Raw genomic sequence first — 12,089 nt, 5'->3', positions numbered from 1 at the left:
ATCACAAATCGGAAGCATAGCCTCATACAAGCTACTGTGAAGAAATTTATCCCAAACCAATGCAACAGCCAATGGGATTTTTAGATCTAATTAACATTGTTGTGAGACTCTTTGCTTTAGTAGTCTGGAAGCAATATATTGATCTGAGAAATCTGCTTTCTAATAATAAAATCTTTTCTGGACAGGGTAAATTTTATTTTTAAAATATTTTTGCCTCAGTTTAATAATTTGGAACTCCCTAATGTAGGTTTGGTTTAAGAAGGCCTTCCACTTCTTTTTAATACAGAAATTCTGAAGTGTACACTAGCGTGAGAGCTAGGTCGTTCCATGAAGTGCCTTGTGTTTGTACTCAAAACATCTGAGTATTATTATATTATTATTATTAAGTGCAAATAACCATGTATTTTTTATTTCTCTCCAGAAGAATGTTTCTTGTTTCTAGAAGAATTGTTTTCTTATGTAAAAAGTCTTATGTAAAGACCTTTTCCTCCAAGTACATTGGAGTGTCATATAGTTGAAAAGTATTTTAGTCTGTGAAGACATGTAGAAGGCAGTATTCAGGCATCCTTTAGATGTTGAAATTCAATATCTGTTTCTTAACTGACTTCTTGAAGGGTTGGAGTGCTACACAACAGTGATCCCTAGGAAACTGGCAAAAATGCTGCTTGTGTTTGTGTAACTGAGTCTGTAAATTTCTAAAATTTTTCTGCATGTTTGGGCATTTATGTTTCCTTATCTGACTTGTCTAATGAAATCTATTTAGGGACTCAAGGTTTTTTCTTTTTGCTTTGTTTGTCATCCAGTTGGACTTTTAAGTTATATTTTTATTATTCTTGCGTAGAAACAATTTTGCTGTCATAAAAGAACAAACAGGAAAAAAGCCTGGTGACTATTTGTTGAGATTATGCCGTCTCTGAGGGATATTTAACTTGGAGTGAGAGTCAAATAACATATGTGACCTCAAAAGTTTGATCCAACAGTTTAGATAATCCTAGGATAAACTTCAGTTCCAAGGAACCTCTGGAAGTCATATAGTACAATTCTCTGCCCAGAGTAGGGTTAATTCACAGTTAGATCAGGTTGGTCAGACTTTATCTGGTTGAGTTTTGAAAGGATGAAGTATGCACAGTTCCTCTGGGCAACCTGTTCCACTGCTTTAACTTCTTGATCTGAATTTCTATTCCTCTGTATCCCACTGGAATATCTTTTGCTGCAACTTGTGACTGTTGATTCTTTGAAAACCATTATTCTGGCATCTCTAAGTATCCTTTAGGTAGAGACTACAATTACTAGTTCCTCCTGCTCCATACAGCCTTAGCCTTAGCCTTCTTCTTCCAGGCTGAATAAACCCAGCTTTGTCAGCTTCTCCTTTAGGAGCTCAAATGCCATCTCAGTAGCCATCCTCTGCACTTTTTCCAGTTCATCAGTATCTGTGGGGGGGGAGGGAGAGCAGAAACTGGGCACACTACACCAGAACTTGGATACTGAATAAATACTGAGCGGAGAAGGATCACTTACCCTGACCTGCTGACAACAAGTAATGCAGCCCAGGTTGTTGTTAGCAGTTATCACTGCTCAGGGTCCTCTGCTGACTCATGTGCAGCTTGTTGCTCACTGCTAACCCAGGCCTTTATCTGCAGAACTGCTCTCTAGGCAGTTGGTGCCCAGCCTGTGCTGTGTGTGGCATTGTTCTGTCTCAAGTGCAGAGTTTTGCCTTTGCATTTGTTGATCTTCATGAGGTTTTCATCAGCATATTTCTCCAGTTTGTCAAGACCCTTCTGAGTGGCAGTCACACCCTCTAGTACACTGATCCTTCTTCCTAATAAATTACATCCTTAATTTATTTTTCATTATATTTTGTAAAGTATGAGTTACTGTTATCTCTATTCCATAGATGAAAGATTAGTGCACAGAAATACTACAGAATTTATCCAAATCCATGGTGTTTGTTAGAACTGTGTATTGAACTCTGGTCCAGTGTGTCATAGGTTTGGTTTTTATTTACTAAACTATCCTTCCTCATAAAGACTTCTCCTGGAGAGCAAAGAAATAGATTAAGAAATAGTCAGGTTAAAAGGTTGTATTGATAGGGAAGAAGTAGACTTGTCTGAGTCTGGATATAATAAAGATATCTAGTCTCTTGGTGAGGTGTAAAGTTCCAAGTGGTTTTTTGATTATTTGCACCTCTGAAACTGAAAGTCAAATTAGAGTTGGTAAAAGGCCTGTCCAGGATTGATAGCTATACTTCTGAAACACATTAGATACAAGGAAGAGTACCTTTTTTAATCTCAAGAAAAATAAATAAAACACTAGCTTTTAAGCACTTCTGGAAGTATTTTCCTTGCTCACCTCTTACCTTTCTTCCAGTACTTGTTTAGGGATTGTTTCAAGCAATACAAAACTAAGGTTTTAATCAATGTTATTAGTTTTTATTCAGATCTTTTAATATTTTTTTCCATTAAACAGAATGAGATGGACAGGAATAAAAAACCTGTTACTGTTACCAGGCTCAAGCCAGATCTACGTACAGAAGTACAGCCCTTTAATACAGGTGCAGAACCTCCCAAGAAGGATGCCTTTACTTCTACAGAAGATTATGAAGAGCTGCAAAATAAGAGATGGCTGGAGGAAGACAGGTACCACAAGTTAGATGATGAGGTTGAATTAAGAAGTCGACTATTAAATAAAAGACTCGATGCAGATTTGGATGTTCCCAATGGAAGACATCATGGATTTGCTAGCCAGTCTGTAATTCCTATTAGGAAGCATCACAGACTTGATGAAGATCGTGATTTTGGTAGAAGATACTACAGAGTGGACTATGATCCTGAGATAAGTGAAGAAACAGACCCTAGATTTAGATGTGAAAGCACCTATGACAGAAGAACTCCCCGGGTTTTTCATGCTGAAAGGTATTCTTAATTTCACTTTCTCCTTTATTTCTGTAGTGCTCGTTGACAGCCGTGGTTTGCTGTCATTGAAAATTATACAAGATTTCCATGTGAAAGCAGGATTTTTGTACTTACTTATAAAAAGGAACTTTGCAATAATTTATAGAAAAAGTGTTGAACAATTGGACCAGTACCTAAGACTATACATCATAGATTAAGGAGCATTGTATATATTATAGCAAACCAAGGATACTAGAGAAATTACCTCAGAAGAAGCAGCCCACAATTAATTTTTATGAGGAATGGTTTCCCAGAAAGCATGTTATTATTTGAGAGCAAACACCTGCACTGGAAACCCAGTGTTCTGTTTGCTTAGTCTGTAATAGTAATAGCAAGTCAATTTTCAGTTCAGATTCCAAAACTGGTTTGGGCTTCAATTTTTGGTACATGCCACTGTGTGTATAAAATGCAAAAATGTGTTTTTAAAAAATCTTCTTTTTTACTCCATGTCTTGATAAATGACGGGCTTTAAACCTTTGCGTAATTGAATCAAATCCTGATGGTTTTAATAGGTGCTAATCTCTGTAATAACTACACAGGTTGAATAAACATTTAAGAAAGCCCAAACTAATCAAAAGAGGGTGTCTCAGATAAATCATTCAGGAGGAAAACTGATATTATGTACTGTTCAGTATTAAATAGTCTTTACTGTGTTAACTGATACAGCAGTTTTGTTACTTTGACATAAATTGTTAATCATTCTCCTCCAGCTTACTCACTTAAAAGAAAAAAAAAGTATAACCTTCCCAATCATTCAAGGTTTGGCAGTCTGGCCACCTTTGGTTATTCCATTGCAAGAACTGGTTGCTTTTAAAACCACATGAGTTGAGGTGCAAAACAGTACCAACCTGGAAACAGATGTGTTTCATATAGCTAAATTCAAATGAAATAAATTGGTAAATTTTATTGTAAACAAATTTTTAAAAGGGGCTTTAAGGGTGTTCATTTGTTCGCTTTCCAGATCTTGGGAACATGAGTGTTATAGCTTTTTTTTTCCTGTTGCCAGAATTATTTTCCTGCAGTTGCTTTAAGTGAAGGAAACACCAGTGTCCTTTCTTTGTAAGGCAAAATAAAGACTTTTTTTCCCTAGATTTTCTAGAAAAAACAAAGGCAAATTGTACTACTTTCAACCGCGTTAAATATTACAGTCATGTTTCACTGTTAGTTGCTGGTGGACTGGTTAAATGATCTTTTGAGTTGTTGTTTACAGGGATAATTTTCTGGATAATAGTGCAAATTAATAACTGGGGGGAGGGAAGCCTTAAAATGCTTATCTGTTTTAAAAGCATTTTTTTAATTGAATGATCTCATGCTGCTTTTCCAGTTTCAAATGCCACTAGAGTTAAAATATTTTTTCCCAAAAGCTTTTGATAGTCTTTATCAAAAAAAAAAAAAGTAAAAGAATTAGATCTATGGAGAAAATGAAATGTCTGGAAGCTTTTTCAAGAGGCAGACTAAATAAATGGGTTATTTCAAAGTTTCAGACTGTGTTCTGATGTGCTTCTAAAAGCCTGTATTTATTCATATCGTGTTTCTGAAAAAGACTAGCAAATGGAAACAGTGGTTAAATAGAGAAGAGGAATAAGATCGCCTGTTTTCTGCTGAATGAGATTCAGAGAAGAGAAAATTGAAGGTTTTAGGGTAGAGTCAGCTTGTCCTATAGCTTTTCAGAAAGAAGAAATATTAGAAACTAAACTTGATGTCTAACAAAGATAACCAAAATATTTTTGATACTAACAGCAAGTTTAATAATCTGTGTTAATTTATACCCAGAAGGATGAACGTCCTCTTTTTATTCGGTAGCTGTTTGCCACTGTCTAATGCAGTTGGACACAGAGTCTAATATTTAAAATATAAAAATAACCATTTGATAACGGTTTGTTTCTCAAAAAATTTATACAGAATTATATAGATAAGCGATCAGCAAGCATAGTGTTTGAACCAACACTAGACATCATGTTGAATAGAAGTATACTAGTTATTAATTATTTCAGAAAACATGGATGGTGCTTATATAATATATCTGTGACCAATATATCACTAGGCAATTCATTGCTTATTCAGAGAGGCCTCTGAAACAGCTTTAGTTCCAGTTTTCTTTTAAAAGAAAATATAGAAGATAGTCTTATCTTTGCTATTGGCAAACTTGTTGCATCTTCTTAAAAGCAGTTGCTGGATCACCACCTGAATGGCCTGAACTTAAATTTGTACATGAAGTTCTTTGGGATTTTGTTGGTGTATTTTCTATTACTGAATGTTTATTAAAAATTAATTTTCAGTATTTTTTTATTAAATGTGTTTTTTAATCTAGTACTTTTTTCTCCTTTGCGAGGAGCTCCGCTTAACCTCCTATGAACTACATTCAGTCTCTTTTCAAGGAGAAATACATCTCTTATTGACAGCTCAGCTTCTGAAGAGTTAGTATTTTTTTTTATTTCAGGCAAAGTCAACTTTTCCAGAACACATGTGATTCATGACAGAAACTAAATTCATAAGGAGGCATATTTTTGTTTTCTGTGCTAAAGTCCTTATGTTCCTAAATGGGATTTATTAGTTTTGAGGGGCAGCTTTTCATAACAAGACTTTTCAGAAAGGCTTCTGTTTTGATGGAGGCACAAGGACTGTGGCATATTTAAACAAATAGAAATGGTGCCAGGGAAGTGAGAAGAACTGCAAAATATTTTGGTTCTTAAGGGTGGAATGCTTTAATCCATTGCCAGCAGTCAGGTGCATCCTATGAACAGGAGACAACAGCTTCTTGATTGATTTGGGCCAATATGTCTGGGCCTGCCTTGCTGAACTTGCTGCTTTCTACAAAAAAAGGTTGCCTTTTGAATCCTAAGGTTTATTTCTTTGCTTCCTCCCTGCATCCTTTCATTACACTATGGACTGGGCTTTCTCTTTCCTAGCTGCATTTGTCTTACATGACCAGCCTTGTAAGGAGCAGATTGATCATCATCAAAAAGATGATCTTGATCATGAAAGGAGATCATGTTATGCAAAGAGGGTGGATGTCGTTCTTTCATGTTGTTTTTGGGGTTGTTATGATGCCAAATCAATGTTTAATAATCTGCTTGCTTCCTTTTGCCTTTGATTATTGGCTTTTATTTCAATTACAGAAGACCTGTGGTTCTTTTTGCGTAAGAGATGAGGCTTTTTCCATGTTTACCTATGGGTTTTTTTGATTTTTTTGTTTGCTAAATAGGAAGTCTGTGGCTCTGCCCAGCTCTGGAAAATATATGATTTTGTTAGCATTTGTTAGGTACTTTATTTTTCATTGAATACCTATTCTTGTCTTATTTTGTTGAGATAACTTGAAGTCCACAATAAAGAGTTGTTATTTTGCAAGACGAGAAAAGCTTATAAATTCAACCCCCCCCAATCATTTTAGGACCAGCTCTCTTGTGTTCGTACAATATTTGGCATCTTTGAAGTTACTTGAAGTTTCAATCATATCACTTCATATGTAGATAACTCAAATTTTAGCTCCTGAATTTTTGTATTCACCATGTTGCCTGTCTTTTATCTTGATCAAAAGTCACCTCTCCCTTTTAAATTCTATCAGGTGCATAGTGAAGGGTAGGTTGTCATTAAAGAAGCTTTTCATATCTGAATTGGTTGTTTCACCAGACTTGCCCTATAGCTGTGCATCAAAACCTATTGTAGACTTTTTTAGCTCCTGGGGATTAAGAGCAGCAAGATCTGTTACGATTAATGCAGCGTGAGTGTCAAAAGCCCTTCAGCTCTCAAAACTCTTAACCAGGCTCAACAGTTAAAGGTTGCATGAAAGCAGGCTTGGGAATTCACACTCCTGACAAAGAGCTGACTTGACTGTGCTAGCAAAGTGAATTATTTCTAGAAATTTTGTGTGATATTTTCAGAACTAGTTTTGCTGTCCAGTGTGCAGTCAGGCTGAAAATACATTTACACGAAACTGCTGGACCTTCCGTTTCAGATTGGATGTTTTTAGGCAAGTATAGCTGAATATTTTCAGTTTCTTTAAGTCCCTGTCTGAATGGAATAGTAAGAGACATACCTGTAGATTATGAAGACGAATTAAAGGAGAGAGCATATATGTAGCAGATCTCAAGAACTGGAGATTCTAGATGTGTTATACTGTGTATTCTTCTGATAACTGCACTACAAAATTGTGATGAAAGGAAAATGTTAATTTAAAATCCATGATATGTTATCTGAAATGGCTGATAGTTTTTCCTGCAGCTAGTATAATAAGAAAAACATGTTTCCTCTGAGAACAGCCATTGAAGCTTGCATGCCAGTTTTCTTTTTGAATCAATAGATCACCTATTTCTCCAACTGAAGACTTTTATTGATTCATATAATGGGGAATCCTTTTTTGATAGTAGTTTTAAAATTCCTTTTTTTCCTGTTGTCTTGGTTTTGCAAGTCCTGAAGTGATTTAAGTGTATGAGGCAGAAGCAGAACACTTGTAAAGCCCTTACATAAACTTGACTGGCACCATACAGTCTGTCAACATGGTTGAAGTGCTCAACTGAGTCAGTGTTGCTGATGGCTGGAGAAACCACAGGCAAATGGGAACTGTAAGAAGCGTCTTCTTGCCAGGCAGTTTTTGCTTTTACTCCTGCTATTTCTTTGGATTGTTGGGAAGCTGTTTTTCATATATGTATCACACAGTGACCTGAGTGCATCTGTCATGTTTCACACAGACTGTGAAAGAAATTCTTGAGTTTAATCGCTTGGTTTTCTTTTTTGCCTCTGCCAGAAATCAGGTACAGATTCATCCTTCAGCTAATGAGGAGGCCAGGTCTGCAGCTGAAATGCGGTATAGAACAGGCCTTGTTCTTGGTATGTATAAGAACCTAACTAATGACACTGGGTTCAACTTTCCTTGCATATATTATTTTTCCCTGTGAATAATTAAAACCTAGAAAAATGAGCTTTTGTTTTCCCCCTTGTGCTAGTTGTCTCCAAGACAGGTAAATAAATACTATTGACATAGAAAAAATAAAGAAAAACGTGTTTTCCCCCTTAATGCAACAGGACTTTCTGATTAATTTTGAAGAGCCCAAGTTTCTTCTTAGATATCATTAACAGCTTAAGGTCCAGATATGTAATTACATTTTTTTTTTTTTTTACAAAATGAATCATAGGAGAAGTCTTAAGCTCTGTATTGTTAAAGACACAACTTTATAGTGAATTTTAATTGCAGAAGTATGGAAAATGGTAATTTTCACAACCTTGGGCAAGAATAAATGATTCTGATCATCTCTTACTGCTTAAACATAGGCATAAAATTTAGCAGGGAACGTTAGTGTGGAGTGTAATCGAGAGAAATACTGTAAAAGGCATAGCATTCCTAGCTGAATTCAGAAAATTATTAGATAAGAATGAATGAACTGCAGTAGTAGTTCTTTAGATGGGAGCTTTTGAAGGCAAGCTAGGTTTGAATTATGAAAGGATTGATTAAGAGTTGTCAGAATAATTTATGTTTATTCTTTCATTTGAATTTACCTGATCTTCAGTGCTATATGTAGCAGGTAAAGTTTTTTGGAACTGTTTAAAGGCAGCATTAAAACAGTGGTGTTGTGGTGGTCAGTCTCTGGTCTGTCCAGTCATCTCATTTGTGGTAACTCGAGTATACAGAGTTGTGAATTTGTATTCCTGGCAGTTCTGGTTAGAAGAGTATTGTTAGCTATGTTGTATAAAGATTAAGTAAATTAAAACTTGAAATTTTTGAAAATGAGAAGTGATTTCAGACTCTCCCAAAATCACAAACTGTGAGGTTATCTTGCACATTTTGGTCGCTTTAGAGTTCCAGCACAATAGTTGAATAAAAAAGTCAGTCAGTCATGCGTCAGGTTTTGCTGTTGTTGTTGATTTGGCTTTTATTTCTTTCCAACTTTCTTCTCTTTATTGTTTGGGTCAACTTTACTAGAGATCCAGAGTGACTTTGTGTATGGAGTATGTTAGGAGTTCCTGTGTCTGGTAGTTGTACTGTACAGAAAGTGGTGATGATGGTTTTTATTGTTTTGTTTGTAAAATAATAGAACACCTCCACACTTATTCTGAGGGTACTACCAAAAGTTGAAAGTTTTTTGGGTTCCTTAAAATCCATGTGGGGTGTTATCACTGTTTCCCTTTGCATACACACATCTCCCAGTTCTTTGCTAATTCTTAGTAGTCATAGGAATCATTCTAGAAGTGGAGGACTTTACTTTCCTCCCTGTGGGCTTGAATCTCTTCAGTTTTAACTTTCCTCTTGTATCCTGAGCAGTGCATCGTAGTTTTGGAGTGCTGTAGTGTATCTTCCTTAGTTGTGCATTAGAGGAAAAAAACCCAACTAACTTTTTTTAGTTGCTGTTTTATCACATAGCTTTGAAATTTGTAGCTCCCTGACTATACAAAACCAGGCAAACTGAGAAAATAATAATGAAAATTTTAGTAGTTTTGATCATCATACTCCAAACGAACTGTATATTAAAACTATCTATTTTTTTTTAGTCAGTAAAGATCCAGTGTTCATATACTCTGCTGTGTTTCAGGTTTTAAATTGACTGAAAGTCAGTGGTTTTGTTCAGTACCTTTTGTGTATTTTGTGGAGCATTTACACAAATGTGTGGTCATTTCCATTAGGTGGTCAGGACCGAGAACTTCTCCAAAGGAGAAAGGAGAAATACAGGCGAGAGCTGATGGAACAGATGGCTGAGCAACAGCGAAATAAAAGACGGTAATGGAAAGTTACTATATTTTTTTAAAGATAGTGGCTGGAATTTGGAGGCATTTCATTAATTCAATGTGGTAAGAGAAAAATTCGTAACTGAGGAATTCCAGGTAGTGAGGTAATATTGCATTCAATTAAACTCGTTGCCGTGAGAGCTTTAGTTTCTAATAATCAAATTTACCAGCTCTCAATGGGACAAAGAAAACCCAGATATTTTTTCATTTTTAAAAAATGATTTTTAGTTTCTTCAGAGTAACGAAGCTTTAACTGAAGTTATCTTTTTTGCTGGTGCGGGAATGTCTAACTACTTGGCAAAGTTGAATATTAGTCTTGTTTTTGCCCTCCAATTTAGAAAAGTAACCTCTTATTTTTGAAGCACTTGACCATGTGGCTTATGCAGAATAATAAAATATTAATTTCTGCCTTAGCTATTAGCAGCTGCCTACTGAATAACAGTATGGATACATAAAAACACACAGTGATATTAGTGAAGGGATAAGGAATTAAAAATGAGTTAGTGTTGACAGTTTCACTATGATGAAAAATTGTGCACCCTGAACAAGCCTGAGCCCAGAAATTACAAAATAGTATTTATTGCTGCACTTTTGAATCAGTCATTTCAATGTATTTAATATTAACTTCTTGAATGTGAATAAAGATAAATTTTTAAGAAATGTCCTGAAAAGTTGTAGTAAACAGGTTTGTGGTGATTTGTCCTTTTATGGTAGTTGGATTTTTATTAGGTGGAATAGATGGTAGCCAGATGCTTCTTGAGAGTTCTGTTTATTTAAAATATTACACAGTTTCCTTCACTGACTCCAGAAGAATTCAAGTGGATCATTGTCTTCTGTTATCCTGTATTTTCGGAGTTATTTTAGCTACAAAGTTGTGAGCTCTATGCTTTGAAAGAATGAGTATAGTTGTTACTGCTTTCTGATATGATCCTTTTTTTTAAAAAAAAAAATCCCCAACAAAACAGTGAGAAGGAACTTGAGCTCTTAGTTGCTGCTTCTGGAGCTCATGACCCAGAAAAGAAGGTAAGAAACTTGGATTTTCTTTCACTTATATAGACTTTTCCTTTTTTCTTGCTCAGTCACAAAACTCTGTAGGGCTTCTATAAAATGATAAATGCTCATTGTTTTGGGTTTTTTTTAATAGGGCATCAGAATAGAACAAAATTGAAACCAAGGATGATAAGGCTGTGTCGTGGTTTAACGCCAGTCAGCAGCCAAGCCCCACACAGCCGCTTACTCAATCCCCCCCCCGGTGGGACTGGGGAGAAAATAGGAAGGATAAAAGCTAGAAAACTCATAGGTTGAGAGAAAGACAGTTTAATAGGGAAAGCAAAAGGTGCACACACAAACAAAGTAACACAAGGAATTAGTTCTCTGCTTCCCATGGGCAGGCATCTCCAGGAGAGCCAGGCCCCATCACACATGATGGTGACTTGGGAAGACAAACACCATCACTCTGAACATCCCTCCCCACTTCATATAATGAGCATGATGTCATATGGTCTGGAATGTCCCTTTGGTCAGCTGGGGGCAGCTATCCCAACCTCCCATGCACCTCCAGTCTCCTCATCAGCGTGTCAGTATGAAAAGCAGAAAAGGCCTTACCTCTGTGTAAGCACTGCTCTGCAATAACAAAAAACATCACTATATTATCAACCCTGTGTTCAGCACAAATCCAAAATATAGCCCCATAACAGCCACTGTGAAGAAAGTTAACTCTACCCCAGCCAAAACCAGCACAGGCTGTAACTTGTTACACATGCTGTCAGCTTAAGAGGAAAGTATTTTCATGGAAGTTATTGAACATTTTCTTGTGCAGTGACCAAGTGGAAATTTTGAACAGGCAGTGATTATCATAAAAAAAATACTTAGTGTCCATTGCTAGCCTGTTTACATGCACACAGTAGTAACCTTTCCTTGGAAATGTAAAGTATGCTGCAGAAAGTTTTTTCTCTTTTTCAGTTAAGAAAAAATCTAGTTGTTTTGCAGATGAGTTGATTTCACTGTATCAATTTTTAATTTCAAATTTATAATTGTTTTTAAATGATTCCATGTAGTGTTCAGGATTACAAGCATTTTTATAGGATTTTGTAAAAAACAAGATGTTTAATATTTTGTTGCTTGTAAAACGTAATGCAGAGTTCCTGCTGTCTCCACTTCCTTAGTAAGGTGATGATTACGTTAAAAATTTTGATTAGCATATATCAAGGAGTAGGTTGTCAGCACTATAGCACTAGTAGCTGACTGCTTGTCGCAGAACTTGCATGATTTGCATGTGTGTTTGCTGTGTGCCTGAGGCCATTGCATCTTGGAGATCTGCTGCTGAAGAGTTGGTAACCGTTTCAATCAAGAATAGACTGGTTATTAATTTAACTGGTTTAAATTATCAGCAGTGCTGGGTGTTTTTGAATGCAAGAAACT

The 12,089-nt window shown here is 36.0% G+C and overlaps 1 protein-coding gene across 2 annotated transcripts in view; it reads left to right on the top strand.

The window, feature by feature from the left end:
- Window positions 1-12,089, top strand: part of CSPP1 (centrosome and spindle pole associated protein 1) — a 65,924-nt gene that overhangs the window by 18,223 nt on the left and 35,612 nt on the right. For both annotated transcript variants that reach the window (XM_064651391.1, XM_064651382.1), the window contains exons 8-11: window positions 2,467-2,912; window positions 7,696-7,778; window positions 9,567-9,660; window positions 10,634-10,691. In XM_064651391.1, the coding sequence (XP_064507461.1) occupies window positions 2,467-2,912; window positions 7,696-7,778; window positions 9,567-9,660; window positions 10,634-10,691 (681 nt within the window). The remainder of the gene's footprint in view (window positions 1-2,466; window positions 2,913-7,695; window positions 7,779-9,566; window positions 9,661-10,633; window positions 10,692-12,089) is intronic.

This window comes from Pseudopipra pipra, chromosome 1, assembly GCF_036250125.1.
Source record: "Pseudopipra pipra isolate bDixPip1 chromosome 1, bDixPip1.hap1, whole genome shotgun sequence".
Taxonomy (NCBI): domain Eukaryota; kingdom Metazoa; phylum Chordata; class Aves; order Passeriformes; family Pipridae; genus Pseudopipra; species Pseudopipra pipra.
This window is presented reverse-complemented; position numbering and strand designations above follow the sequence as displayed.